The sequence below is a fragment of the Lepisosteus platostomus genome, chromosome 9, assembly GCF_059453375.1.
Source record: "Lepisosteus platostomus isolate fLepPlt1 chromosome 9, fLepPlt1.hap1, whole genome shotgun sequence".
In the NCBI taxonomy this organism is placed as follows: domain Eukaryota; kingdom Metazoa; phylum Chordata; class Actinopteri; order Semionotiformes; family Lepisosteidae; genus Lepisosteus; species Lepisosteus platostomus.
Genome location: NC_142619.1, coordinates 29,593,263 through 29,608,821, shown reverse-complemented (window position 1 = coordinate 29,608,821; position 15,559 = coordinate 29,593,263). Strand labels below are relative to the sequence as shown.

At 37.0% G+C, this 15,559-nt stretch overlaps 1 protein-coding gene across 2 annotated transcripts in view; it reads right to left on the bottom strand.

Moving 5' to 3' along the window:
- hmga2 (high mobility group AT-hook 2) overlaps window positions 1-15,559 on the bottom strand; it is a 71,167-nt gene that overhangs the window by 41,324 nt on the left and 14,284 nt on the right. For both annotated transcript variants that reach the window (XM_088644655.1, XM_088644654.1), the window contains exon 3: window positions 13,533-13,583. In XM_088644655.1, coding sequence (XP_088500781.1) covers window positions 13,533-13,583 — 51 coding nt within the window. The remainder of the gene's footprint in view (window positions 1-13,532; window positions 13,584-15,559) is intronic.

Here is a 15,559-nt window from a genome sequence, read left to right as displayed (position 1 = left end):
TTGGAAAGATAGGTTCTGATGTGGCTCGGATCACAGGTGAAATAACACACTTTGGTCTCATTTCCAGCCCTAGCGGTTGTAAATCAAAATCAACCCAAAACAAAATCAACACATGATTCAATCAGCTTGGAAATCCTCAGAGGTATTTTGCAGATAAAATTGCAGGGGATGACAGAAGCGATGAAAGAGCAGATGAGACCAGCAGGCAAACAATAAAGTGGGAGGAAAGACAAAGATATTTTCATTGTAGCTGTTCTCCATACCTATCATGTTAACCAAATGGGAATTCTAGTATCTAATACTATTAACCATAACCTTTCATTAAAATATCAAAACAATGCCTACATTGGTGACTACTCAAATCACAAATATACGTGTAGTTAGCCTAATTTTTTTTTATTTGATTGTTTTATTTAAAAAAATAAAGTGTAGTACTGCAGATGTTAGTACTACAGTATGCTTTGATTTCATGTAATTAGTTTGATACCAAAATTGTAGAAGAGACTACAGATACCAAACTTCAACTAAACAAAATGCAACACTAACCATAGTACAGACATGCAAAAAGCCATTTGCAGGAAAGAGGGGTCACCACTAGAGACCAGGCAAAGAGACTGATTCACACAGCAAAAAACCTGGTTGGGACATTTACTGGGTATTATTGGCATTGCAAGCTGCAAATGTTAGATGGCGAATACACCTGAAAAATTCTTCCCTCTTCATCCATTTATTATCAGAAACCACTCTCTAGTAAGGGTCGGGACAATGTGAAGCCTGACCTGGAACCACCAGTCCATCACAGGGCACACAAAACAGAGACGCAACTTAACATTTCCAACGAGACTTCAGATGGTGTGAGAAATCCAGGAGAAAGAAAACACAGGGACCTTAGGGCCTGGGAATTGAACCCTGGGCCTAAGAGCTGTAAAGCAAGCCTAATAACTACACTAATGTGCTGCCTCCTCTTCATCCATTCCCAGTAAATTATATATCACCAATAGTTAACTTACTCTTGGGGGACTACATTAAAACACCACAAGCAGAATATCTAAAAATAATGTTTTTAAAACAAGTAAAGACCTTTATCTGAAGAGATCCAAGATAAACTGGATTCTGCATTGGTCTGTATGTTGGCTATCAAGACAAATTCTAGAAAGTTAAAATTCAACACCACGCCTTCAAAAGGAAATTTCCAAATGCTATCATTAATTAATGTCAATTGCTGTATTTTAACATTAGCATATCACCTGTCTTCCTAAATAAGATAGTGAAGAAAATCTCAACAAACAGGGTAGGGTTTACTTTGATAAAACAAACAAGTCATGTGTTCTGTTTAAAAAACACAGGTGCACCGATAACAAGCAGATGTGTTTCTTTCTTCTGATCTCGTTATTGCTACTATCTTGTGATATTAGATAAGAAATGGAATGACACAAATGAAATGAAGACACCTGCTGTATGGTTAATAAGCCTAGGTTTACTAGTTCTTTGTACTGATAACAACCTCATTCATGCAGTGGCCAAAATACTTAGTGAAGTTCATCTGCTTTATGGGCAAAATCCTGCTTAGATATCTGCACATTGACAATGACAGCTACAAACTCTGCTTTTTTCTAGAATGCCTCATTTTAAGAAATGTATCTTGTTAGTCTTTTAATTTTTTTATTAGCTCACTGACTACCCCACAAAAACATTATACGATTGTCTTCCTCTATTTAGTAATGAAAATACTAGTACAATAAAGAACAAAATTGGTCCCCTAAACATATTTCTTACACGTGTTCTAATTTTGTCTTTTTTGCTCCCAAGTTAAAACTTTCATTCCTAGTACCATCAGAGCAACAGTCACCAACAACACAGGATAAAAAACAAAACCAACTGGTCATGGGCAGATTCAACTGTAACTAGATATAATAGGTGTACCAACATGTCTCTATTAGTATCTTTAAACCTTTTAAAATGTCGTGCTTATCCCAGATCCTAGACTGATCCTAGACACACCCGTACACTTTATCTGTTACAATCTTTCCTTTATAAAATAAAAGACTGACGCAATAAATACACAAATAAATATTAAAAAAATGGAAGCACCATTGTGTTGCACCGTCTGGCTTCAAAAATGTTGTGGACAAAAAAAGGACGCTTGGGAAAGTGAATCTGCCCATTTCACGTCAATATTCCTCACTCTCTACACTTTCCAAGGTCTTAGGCCGAAAATCCGTTTGGTTCTTATCAGTCAGAAAACCAATGAATTCCTCGGCCCTGAAAGAATGTGAGAAGGTGCCAACAAAGCCAACAGGCAGGGTGATGGATGGCCTTTTCCTGCGACTTAAATAAATCATCCCGCACAAGAAACGGCCCTGCACCGAGTGGATTCAGTCATCTCAGTGCTCTCTATATAATCTGTTCACCTGTCAGTTCTCTTTCCCTACCAAACTGTCAGGCCCAACTGCATAAAACGCCGGGCACCGCCAGCAGCACAGCCATGTGTGGCACTGGGTTCTGAGTGCCAGAATACACACTGGATCTCATCGAAGACAGGGGGGCTCTGCGTGTCTGTTTGGACGGAAGGAAAAAAGCATCAAAGCAATGCACAGGATCACAGAAAAAAAAATTGTTTTAAAAACAATTAAGTCTTTCTACCCTCTCGATTAAGAGTTTAAATCCATCCTAAATAGTATTCAACAGATCACTCACTACACGAGACATCTGCTAAATCTTTTGACAGGTCTGCAGACTCCAAAACTAGGCATTTCCCTGCTCAGAGATGCAAACATAATATATTCACCGAGCCACAGCCCTCAGTGCATTCGCCAGGCAACAAGCATGCCGAGTCTGTAGTATGGTATTCTTAGAAAACAAGTATGCTTCAGTATCATTATACTTCTTATCAGCTAAAGCAGTTCAGTTGAGGTTTGGACCGAAATCCAGATGTCATGGTGATCACTGCAATACTAAAGCTGATGACACCTGAGTGGGATAATTGTTTAAAAGCGCTGTAAAACTGGGTATGATGTCATGTTTTTTTTATTCCTGAAGAACGTTAAATATGAAGGCTTGAAACCCTTAACTACTTTAATAAAAGTCTTAAAAACAAAATGTTTATGAGATTTCAGTTCAGAACGACTGTACAACTTGACCTGTACTATTTAACCATGAAGCTGCATCTTCAATTTAGCCTCTGGCAGCAGGCTTAAAAGCTGCCATTCTACTTCTAAAATTAGCTACAACTTTTATGTCAAGAGGAAATAAGAGTAGATTTCTTGAAACAAGAATATGAAGAAATGATAACATGTCACATCGACTGCACTATTAAAAAGTTGAGAACCATAAAAATATTGTGACTGATACAACAAGAAAATCAAAGTTTTGTTTTCAGCCTTGACAATAATTTTCACATTGTTTTATAGCCTTTTCAGGGGGATCCTTCACCCGTTTTAAGACTTTTTAAAAATAGATGTGAACACTGACTCACCCACAAACCATTAAGAGCGAACAGTGGAATGGATATGGTTAAAGACATCTCCTTTTTAATGACCTTGGCTGCCTTCTTCCATTAACCATTTTGGAGGAAGAAAAAGAAAAACATTCCACTGGGTGGTTGTAGCCAAAAGGATATGCTATAATTAGTTCCAGGAGGGTAAGCAGTAGCTGAATAAAGAAAGCTGACTTATTTAGTAAGGAAAGAAATGTGAAAGTCCTCTACAAGTCAACTTTGTGTGGAATTGCCATGTGGCTACAAGCCTCTGGCTGAAAACATTAATCTGTGACACACTGAGCTACCAAAGAAATCAAAGAATAACCCAAGCTTTCAAAAGGAGACAAAGTAGGCCATACATTAGTGAGTATGGTTGTGCTACAGAAAGAGGTGGTTTCTGTTTTCATTCATAAAAAAACAGCAACAAGGTTGTTCATAAGCTTCTGATTGAAGTTCCTGTGTTAATGTGTAAGGCTGAGCATGAGTCATTGCCCAAACAATTAACACACTATGATCTCTGTGGTTTGAGTCTCAGCTCTGACTGAATGATGATGGTTTCCTACTTAAAAAAGGACCAGATCACTGCCCCCTCAAGTGTAGTTTTCACTATGACTCCACGCTGAGTCACTCTGGGATTACAGGATGTTTTCAATGTCTTAGCTTTCCACATGTTCTACAGTGGTTTGACAACAAACAAATGCCACTACTACAGCTCAACATGCCCTCCCCACTACGTGTGCAGACAATTACAGCCACACAGTGATAATTATTTCTCTTCTAAGTACAAATTTCCCAACCACTTATGGCAAGAATTGCTCTTTTTCAGATTTGTTATTTTCCATTTGGATAGTACAATCTGGACAATTTGCAGATGAAGAACATCACACAGCACTGAATCCCTTTAGGTCACTGTTTTAAGAGGCTATAGAACAGACCTTTTGCTAAGGAGATTTCTTTGTACCACATCTGAAGAACACTATTAGTAGTCACTTGCCCTCTCTTAAGTGCTGTGCATCTTCACCGACTCACTGCAGCATGTAGATGCAACAGATACACATCAGTGGTTGGCGAGACATGTTTTGCAAGGAAAATTGCAAGGAAAATCATTTTTGAACACTTTATTATAAAGTGAATTACTTTATCACTTTGTCATTTAATAAAAAATGTTAGGTGCCCCAATATATATTCTCTTGAAGTTTCTTCTATGGATCAAGAGGTAACAGGAAAGGAAAGAAAACAGCACATCATGCTGGACAGAACATAAGCTAACACAGGCATAAAATAAATGAGCCACAGTGAGAAAATGTATGCTACCACACTACAACCTACTGGTGTTTCACTGTTATTTTTTATAAAATTATCATTCACTATGCACTATAACTATGAGGTGCCAGGGTTTGAAATGTGCAGGGTCTCTTGATTATATACAAAGTATAATGTTAAGTGTAGAGGCAAAACCGAACTAAAGAAAACAAAAATTGAAAAATATTGTTCAGAATAAGGAACAAAAAAGAAGAACCTAAGAAAGAAACAATTAATATGGTGAATATTATGTCTTGTATTTATATTTACGAATCAAGGTTTTTACTGTTAAGCAAAGCTACAGTTTAATAAATAAATAAAAAACTATGAAACAACATTCTAATAGGAAAGTACTTAACCTGATGAAGTAGGCATAATACATATTTGTGAATAATGGAATAGTTTTTAAATTAAAGTTCCCAGATTTTATTTTGAATAATAGAATCTAATGCCTTTCTCTTTTTACTAAGTATAAACATTGCTGTTTTAATCTACATATCACTTAGCCAGTTGTAAGGCAGATATATATATTGCCCTGTATATATTGCTACTGCCCTGTCTCTCTCACACCTGAAGAAGGCTCCACGGCCGAAACGTTGTGTTCTCTTGCTTCTTTTTTTCAGCATGGAATAAACCTATTACTTGTTCCTTTGCAGCCTACGCATGCTGATGCAGCTACCCACCCAGATATATATATTGTTGTGTTAGGTTTTGACAGAATAGGGAAAAGTGCGTGTACTTCCTCTTCATCGTGAATTCTAGAAGGGACAGAGGGCACTACCGATGAGTTGGAACCTTGTCTAAATTGCTTTTAAGAAAAAAGGTGAGGGGGATTTCCTGTATCACCTGCAAACAATGCCAACTGAGGATACCATACAGAAAGGTATTTTACCTATATACAGTGCTGTGAAAAAGTACATCCCGTGAAAAGGTGTGTGTTTTTGAACATATTTGCATGTATGGATATTTGATCTTCATTTAAACAATATTGATAGACAAAGGTGATTTAACAAGTAACAATGCAAATTATTCTTTGCAATAATTTATTCAACAAAGTCAGAAATGCAATTCTCTGCTGTGGAAAAAAGAAGTACACCCCCTAGCTTCAATAGCTGGTGTTGCCCTCTTTGGCAGAAATCACTTCTGGTAGAAGTTTCTTGTAATAGTCTATCAGTCTCCTACATAGACTTGGGAGAACTTTTTGCCCACTCCTCCTTACAGAACTCCCTCAACTGTGTGATGTTTGAGGGCTTTCTTGCATGTACTGCCCACTTCAAGTCCCCCCAAAGCATTTCTATGGGGTTAAGATCTGGGCTTTGACTTGGCCATTCCACAACCCTTCATTTCTTCTTTTTGAGCCATTCTTTTGTGGATTTGCTTGAGTGGTTTGGGTCATTGTCTTGTTGCAAGGTCCACTTATGGTTCAGCTTCAGCTTTTTGACAGATGGCCTCATATTCTCCTCAAGTACTCTCTGGTACAATGTGGAATTCAGTGTTGACTCTATGATGGCAAGCTGGCCAGGCCCTGAGGCAGAAAAGCAGCCCCAAACCATAATGCCTCCACCACCATGCTTTACAGTTGGTATGGGGTTCTTTTGGTCAAAGGCAGTTTTTGGTTTCGCCAAACATGACATCTGGAATTGTGGCAAAAAAGCTCTACCTTTGTATCATCTGTCCAGAGCACATTGTCCCAATAGTCCTGATCTTCACCTAGGTGTGGTCTAGCAAACTTTTTTAGAGCAGAGGCTTCTTCCTTCCTGACCTCACATGTAGGGCAAAGTTGACTCATACACTTTGACATTGAGGCAAGACTGGTCTGTAAATCCTTTGATGTTATCCTGGGGTTCTTGGAGACTTCCTGCAGCTCTTAGGCTGAATTTGGTGGGGCGACCTGGCCTGGATAGATTGCCAGTGGTTTGACATTTTCTCCGTTTGTAGATGATCTTTCGGACAGTGCAGTGATTGACTACAAATTGCTTGGAAATGGCTTTAAAACCCTTCCCAGACTCATAGGCATCAACAGTCTTTCTTCTGAGGGCCTCAGAGAGCTCTTTTGATCTTGGCATGATGTAGCCACACACCTCAATTGCTAAGACCAAACTAGACCACAGGTTTCTGAAGTGTTTATATAAGGCAGTGCCCTCCAGGTTACTCTAGTGATGTTCTAATCATTTGAATCCTGTTGTGGTGCACCTGATTCAAATTTTGGGCATTTGATGCAATGATAAAGGTAGAAGAGTACTAACTTTTTCCACACAAGGAAATTACATTTCTGTTGATTTAAATAGTACAAATGAGTGCAAAACGTGATTTTTAATGTTATGTTTTAAAATCAGATCACCTTTATCTATCAGTATTGTTGAAATGATTATCAAATATCCTTTTGTACATGACTGCTGACTTCACGATGAAACTTTGCCAGCATGATTTCAGTGTTTGTTATGACGATGCCAAAATATTTTCAACAAACATTAACAAGGGGATATGTGTGGGTGGGTAAGTATGCAAGAACATGTACCAGCTTCATTTGGCAAACGGCACACTTTCAGCAAAACTGAGCCAGGCACTGACCTATGTACTAGGTAGCAATACCTATGTCCAACATGTCACTTGGGGGAGATTATCAAAAGGAGCCGAATCACTGAGGCAGGAGTACAAAGAAAATCATGCAATAAATTTTAACTTTTTTATCAGTTCATTCAGAGTCCAAAAGTTCATTCACTGCCAGCACTGCTACACTGCTACAGCCTGATCTGAAGCCACAGCATTTTGTGGAAATAGGGTGCAGAGTTGTGAAACTGATTTACTGTCCATAGTAGCAGGGCAGCGTTTATGTTCTCTAGCAGATTAGTTGTGACACCTTAGCACATGATAAAAACTGCTTAGTTGCTTTTTAGGATCATCATATACTACACCCACTTGAAACAATTCATGGACAGTGAAACAGATCTTTTCCTGTCAAAAACTGTTCGCTCTTAAAAGTCTGTCATCACCAATATTGCAAGCTCAAAAAGAGCTCTGTTATAATAGGAGGTAAGAAGTCCCATGATACTGAGATGCGCTATTAACATCCAGATGAAATTCAGAATTGAGATCTATTACCTTTGGAAATCATTGGCTCTTACCTTATGCGTGTGTGTATGTATGTGTAGACATTAACATACACACAATGACAAACAATTATCATTTCAAAATCTGGGCAAAAAAAAATCATGCCATTAAATCTCCTATTAAAAAATCTCCTATTTGATATAATTAAAAAGCTTCTTTTTCTTAGTGTTCATTGCTCTAAAAATAAGATTCAAGTATACCTGGATCAAGGAAATATCATTTTAAGACAAGAAGATTTATTTCAAGCAGATAATTTCTACATTTGTTTTAGTCATTTAATACAATGCATTATACAATGTTGTATATAGCATAACATATAGTCAAGATTCGGTTTAAGTCAAAATCTCCAGTAGCAAAACCTGCTAAGAGGTGAAGCCATACCACAAATCACTGCTAACCCCATGGCTGCAGAACAATCTCTTTATTCACTACAGCTTCAAGACTATGCAGAAATGTCATCTATACTGTGCTGGAAACTGTGTGTTTAGAGTTGAGTCAAGAGTAGAAAAAACACATCTTTGTGTTTCTTTACAGTTTCAGATTTATGTTTAAAGGTCTCAGTTCCCAGAGATAAGAACACTTTTTTCTTTACAGGCGGCTTTGCAGAAAAAAAAACTGCCTATGATTCTTTTCTCACTATCAGGTAAATCTGGAATCCCTAGCTAAAACAAAGCTACCACTTTACTATCTACAATGCTTTGAAAAAACATTCAGAGGCTCTTCGATGATGTCCCATCAATAAATGTGAAATTACAAAATGATGCATACCCATTTTTTGCAACTTCATATTTTATGCAAAATCCAAATACTCAAACTGAAGGGTAAAATAAGTTACAGTAAATTTCAGCAAATCTTAAGAGTAAAAAATGAAATATGATTGATTGCATAAGTGAATTGATTGCAATAAAGGCAGCCCATAACCTAATGCTGCCACTTTGCTTGACAGTAGGGATGATGTTGAATGTTGGGTTTGCATCAGGTTGTAACTCTTTGAATTAAAAAAGTTCCAATTCTGTCTTGTTTGACCAAAAACGTTTGTGCCACATGTTTGCGGTTTCTCATAAATTCTTTGTTGTAAACTACATGCAGGGTTTGAGATGTCTTTCTTCATTAATGACTGCCTTCTTGTCAGTGTTGACTCATGGACATTTTCTCCCATCACAGCTATTGAACTACATAGCTTTTTCTAAATCACTGTTGCTCTCACAGCAGCACCCTAAACCTGTTTCCTCCTTGCCCAGCTGCTCAGTTTGGAGGAAGAGCCTGATCTAGACAGTGTCTGGGTAGTAAGATACACATTCCACCTCTTAATGACTTCACCATGCTCAAAGGGATATTCAACTTCAATTTTTTTATATGCTTCACTTGGTCTGTGCATTTCTACATTTAATCCCTTCAGGTGTTTTGAAAGCTTCTTAACATCCATTCAAACACATCTTTGCTTAAACTTCAATACCTGACCAAGGAACCTCCCGGAGACAGATATATTTATTCTGAAATCCATGAGAACCACTACTATCAAACACAAACAGAAGTCTGACAACTGTGATAATTAAACTGTGTGCTTAAATTTGTGCACTCTAATTAATTTGTAATGATATCCTCACACTTATACAGCACTCTGCTGGACACTCCACTCAAAGCATTTTACAGGTAATGGGGACTCCCCTCCACCACCACCAATGTGTAGTATCCACCTGGATGATGAGACAGCAGCCATAGTGTGCCAGAACGCTCACCACACATCAGCTATCAGTGGAGAGAACAGAGTGAAGCCAATTCATAGATGGGGATTATTAGAAGGCCATGATGGATAAAGACCTGGGGGTAACTGGCCAGGACCCCAGGGTAACACCCCTACTCTGTTCCCTGGGATTTTTAATGACCATGGAGTGTCAGGACCTCAGTTTTACATCTCATCCAAAGGACAGGGCCTTTTTACAGTATAGTGTCCCCGTCGCTATACTGGGGCATTAGGACCCACACAGACCACAGGGTGAGCACCCCCCGCTTGCTCCACTAACACCTCTTCCAGCAGTTTTCCCAGGAGGTCTCCCATCCAGGTACTGACCAGGCTCACACCTGCTGAGCTTCAGTGGGTTGCCAGTTGTGGGTTATAGAGTAATATTGCTGCTGGGTAATCCTGGATTTGAATACTTACACAATTATTAATTTTTCATCCTTCTTTTGACATTGTCTATTTCTTTCTTTAAGTTTTTTTTTTCTTTGAACTTGTGGAGTAGGCTGTCTGTATAACAGATATTAATTGCTACATGTCGTAGCAATTCGTCGTAGCAATGTCGTAACTGCAAGCTTTAAAGTAACGAAATGTGAAAGCTGTGCAAAAAGTCTGAACATTTTTGCAAGGCATTATATATAGAGTGAAAATACATCATATAAATCTGGAAAATAAAATCAATACTATTAAGTAAATAATCTAGTTACTTCATTAGGAACAGAAAGGTTATGTTACCTCACAACAGAGTGACAATGGAAAGAACACAGATATAGATTGCAGTATCATATAGAGAAGTGTAGCAACTTTCAAGGAATTTATGAGAACCAATGAACAATAAACTGAGTCCAGTGAACTAATTTATCCTAAATAGAGGGAAAGAGATACAGAAAATGGCCTATTTAAAGTGCAGGATGGAGTTTGAAAAATAAAGCATTTCAGAGAGTTTTCCAAAAGTTTGGATAATTAATATATTAATGTATTAGTGCTACAATGTAACAGGATAATATGCGGTCTGTTTGTTTTCAGATACACTGTTTCTAAATGCACCTGTATACCACAAACTCAATTACTGTTGAAGCATTTATACTGTATGAAGACTGCAAGCACCTTAGTTAGCCAGCTAACACTCATTTCCTCATTGTGCTCTGCCCAAGTCATTAATTTATTTTTTTCCATCTTACTCTTAGTTCCTCTTTACAGTGCGGTGTACAAATTGTTATTGGGGATATTTGTACGATAATTATTTCAAAACACTATTCTGTTACATACAGCTATTTCCGAGTATCTCCTTGCACACATGAATCATCAAATTAAGCACTGGAAAACTGGTAGGTTATTATATAAGCAGTATGACCAACAGGATAAATGTAGAAAACTGGAAGTGCAATTACCCTTACACTGGGTTAAATTAGCTGACTAATTACCAAGATTGCCTGTTATACCATGGAAACACATTGCCTTCTCCACTTCTTTTAGTGGCAAACAAAGCAGTGTTTTAAAAGAGTGAGCAACATAGCCGGCCTTTTTCTGGGTGTTCTACAATTTTCCCAGATTTAACACACAGTATCCCACACAGGTGGGAAAATTTTAAATTATACTGTAATTTAGCTTCTGTTTACCCATCTTACTCTCATCAAATGAATAATGTGCAGTTTGCACAAAATATTATCTATACAATTACAGGGACTTTCTACTATATAATATGCATTAGACATTAGGTGCTTCTGTTACGTTATTCTACTGCAATTCTTATTTCAGCCTTCTATATTCTCCAGATTTTCCTCATGATGATAGGTTAAAAAAATGAAAGAAAGCTCAGAAGTACCTGTTAAAATACTGCTGATCCAAATCATCTTTTTACAGTCTCAAAGAAAACAACAGATTTTACATCCAGCTCCCCATTCGTTATCAGAAAAGGGCTTATTCTGGGTAACACCACTTACTTGGAGCCTACCCCCCCAAAAGCACAGGGAGCAAGGTAGGACCAAACCTCGGAAATGGGATGCAAATTCGTCATGGGGCTCGCATGCTCACAGAGACAATAGAAACACGGATTAATTCATCTAGCTCACATGTGTTTGGAAAACTCACACACATATCATGGAGAGAAAACGCCCATTAAAGGCACAACACTCTTGAATGAAACCCCGGACCCAAACACTCGGAGATAACGGCGCAAATATCTACTGCACTTCCCTACAATGAATTTTGGTACTGAAAATTCATGGGAAGGGAACTGTGATCCCAAGCCAACATACAGAACACTGAAACTAGCATTAGAGTTAACAATAAAGCAATCCAATAGGTCATTTCGCTTTATGGCCACATTCAGTGATTTGACAAGAACCAGCATCTTAAGGAGCCCTAGAGGTTTCCCTTCAATTCCAGAAAAGAGACAAATCTTTATTTTGCTACACATGTTCCATCACTCAGTCTGAGCACATGAAGTGGTTCTCTTTAGCATGTTCTGTACACAGAATAAGCAAAGTGTCCTCAGAATCCTTTCAACAGACCAAGAGAAATAAAAAAAAAAACGGTTACAATATCTAGTATCTATAGCACTTGGCAAAGCTTTATGTCACTCATGCAGGAAATATGGTGAGAGTGTGGTAGGTCCAGCACTAATTTGTTCTGATCTGACTTTTTCAACATTTGCTTGCTGGCCACAGTAACAGAAAACAGAGTCTCAGAAAGTAGTCAGAGCTCCGTCTAAAGTTAATTACCCACAATGACAAGAAACTAATTTCAACTGGACAACTAAAACTAGGTAAGTGCTTTAATGAAAAGATAAAAAACACCCTAACATCTATAGAGTTGCTTCTATTTTGATCGCAACATTATGTAAATAGTGATTTCTGGGCCTTAAAAAAATAAAAAACATTTTTATTAAGATTTGCAAACAAACATATTTCAAACAAAACAACTTACAAGGTTAACTACAAATGTGAAGGGGAAGCGAAATTGAGAATTATTATTTCGTATAAATCTCGCATAATATCTGTCACTTACAACATGAGGTGTACTCCAAAAGTAACAAAAACAAAAATAACATTATTTTAAAAAATGGGAAAAGTAGAATCTTAAAATATACATTTTATGTATAACATTGTTTTATAACCATTAGAGTCTATTTATTATTTTGATTTTGTGGCAATGAAAATAAAATATATATTTTCCAAAGTGCAAATAGTTCTACATTTCTTGTCCAATAGCATCTTTAATGTCTACTCTAATCTTTTGTGTATGGTTACAGTAAGACAAAAATGACTGTTGTGACAAGTTTCTTTGCACATTCAGGCACTGTCCAACAGACCTGCAAAAAAACACCAATCTTGAATGCTCAAAAATGTATTTAAAACATTTTGAAATAATAAAATATTTCAAATGAAATCAAAGAATTACAAGTCTAGGTGCCATCACTCAGTTTCACAAGTGGAATTGATTGCTTTGAATGCATTGTCTATAAACATTGGAATATTTCAAATCAATGATTTTTCCCAGGTCTGCTGCCCAGTGATGTAAAAACAAAGGACATATCAAGCAGTTACTAACATAAAAAATGTTATAAAAATGAAGGTCATAATAAAAAAAACTAGGCTTTGGAAATGTTTGGGTAAGTAGCTGTGTCAGTAAGCATAGGCTGCTAATAACGTTGTAATGGTTCACTCTAAACTGAAAGGTAAAGAAAAGAAACTACATTTCGTCTGGCTGCCTGAAGAAGGCTCCACAGCCAAAACAGTTTGTTTTCTTTACCATTCAGCACGGAATTAACCTTAACCTCTTCCTTGTAAGCTTTGAAAATGCTGTATTCATAAATTGTGTCAATTTTAGGGCTACAGTAGTTGTTTGCAGTTCTAAAGAAGATAAAACTATAAAAGTCACTATAAAAAGTCAAAGACTCACCCATTTCCTGGGTCTTCCTCTTGGTCTCTTCTCTCCAGTGGCCTCTGCTTTCTGCAAAATAATGTTTTCTTAAAAAACATTTCTTAGGACACATGCATAATTCATACTTTGAATTAAACTGTAATTCAAGCTTTGTAAAGCTGAGCAGACAATGACACTCTGTATACTATATAACACTATATCACTATATCAACGCATAACGCTGTAAACATCCACAATTTACTGTCTTTAAATCAGCACTTTACAAATAACAGTTGATCTGCAACCTTTTTTCCCCACTCTGCTACTTTGAGCACCAAATTTTATTTACATCTCCTTGATCTGAGGTTAATCAAACTAAGATCTTAGGGAAGTACACAAACTCATTTGTATCTGCTGATAAGCACTAGTCTGCATGATGTAACTAGTGCTTATCTAAAATCTTTCATTTTGTTTCACCCCCTTATCACAATCAAAGTATGTGAAGGCTAAATAGTTACCTGCAATATGGAAAAAAAACTTCTAGGTATAGAAATCAGTGCTAGTGAATGCTGTGTGATTTTATTGAAAACACACTACTGTCTGTAACAGCTTAACACTGAAATGAAAGTAAAATGAAAAAGTGATTGAGAGTTATATGACAAAGTAGTGGTCCCAATTTCACTTTCTCCAGATAATGTTTGCCAACCATGCATGATCCTTTTTTCCCCCCTTTCACTCTTCACTCTACAAAAATCCCAATAGGAAAACTGTCGACAGTGCAAACAATTAAATGTTGCATGTAGTACTTTATACTTAATCCAATTCGTGTAAAATCTTTTTATCTCGTTCATTCTGCTGTCAATTCCACGGATCACCATGATAATTTCCTGATGTTAGGACAAGAGTTTGAAGATTTATGCCTGACATTCCTCCATTTTCCTTATATTCTGTTTTTAGAGTATCAGTAGTGCAGCTGTGCAATTGAAGACAGACATTTCTGATGTAAAAAATAAATGAATATTACATCACATTTCCTTAATCCACAACCCCAGAATGAACCTATTATCTGATATAGTTTGCACAGCAATGTGCTCCCTGTCAGGCTTTACAATGGCAGCCTTTTGCACATATTGTTCAGATAAGAATATGAGAAATGTTACAAAAGAAAGGAAACCATTTGACTCCAAGTTAATTGGTTGCTTTAGTTAAATGGTGCAGGCATCAGCAGACCTAATCCCAGACAGGGGTTGGTACCAGCAAGTTGCTCAACAGTTATTTGTCAAAACCAGTGGGCTCAGTGGCAGATATGATGGAAGAAGACTAATTACCAGTCTCCGAAGTGCAGCGTTATCCTAATGTCATGATAACCTGTTATCTTTATGCCTTAATACACCAATTAAAACAAGAGTTTAGAAAGGTGATACCCATACAGAACTCAAAGGCTAGAGCAAACACACAGTTTTCCTTCACACTCTGTGTTAAGGTTTCCATTGCACGAAAATATAGAAACCAAGATAATTGTTATATGCAAGGTAATTATTTGTAGTTACACAAATTTCCATTCATGACCTATTAACTTCCTCTAACTACATGCAATTTAAGTTAGTACATAGCTTACCTTAGTTCTAAAAGGATACTTTAACGATTTATTTAATATTCAACCATGTTGAATATCTCTATATTTGTGTATAATAAATTTCGATAAATATATAATCATACCTCTAATTACAAAAAGGTAACTAGGCAAACTACATGTACTTACTAAATGTAAGTACTCCTCTTCATTCTTCTCGGATAAGTCTAAGCTTTTTTCTTGCAGTTCCTCTGAAATTCTTAAGTGTTGCTTTCACAGCATCATTCACAAAGTTCAGGTATGACTGATATGGTGTCTTAGGCCTTTAAGGTTTGGTGACGGGTCATACAGTGCTGGACAAATAAATCGCCATTGTGACCTTTCCATAATCTCATTACACCTTCCCATTGGACAAGTAAAATGGATGCCCCATCTGATGTAATTTGCTGCACAGCAAATTTTGTTTGCTCATTTTCCAAAAACTATACAACAA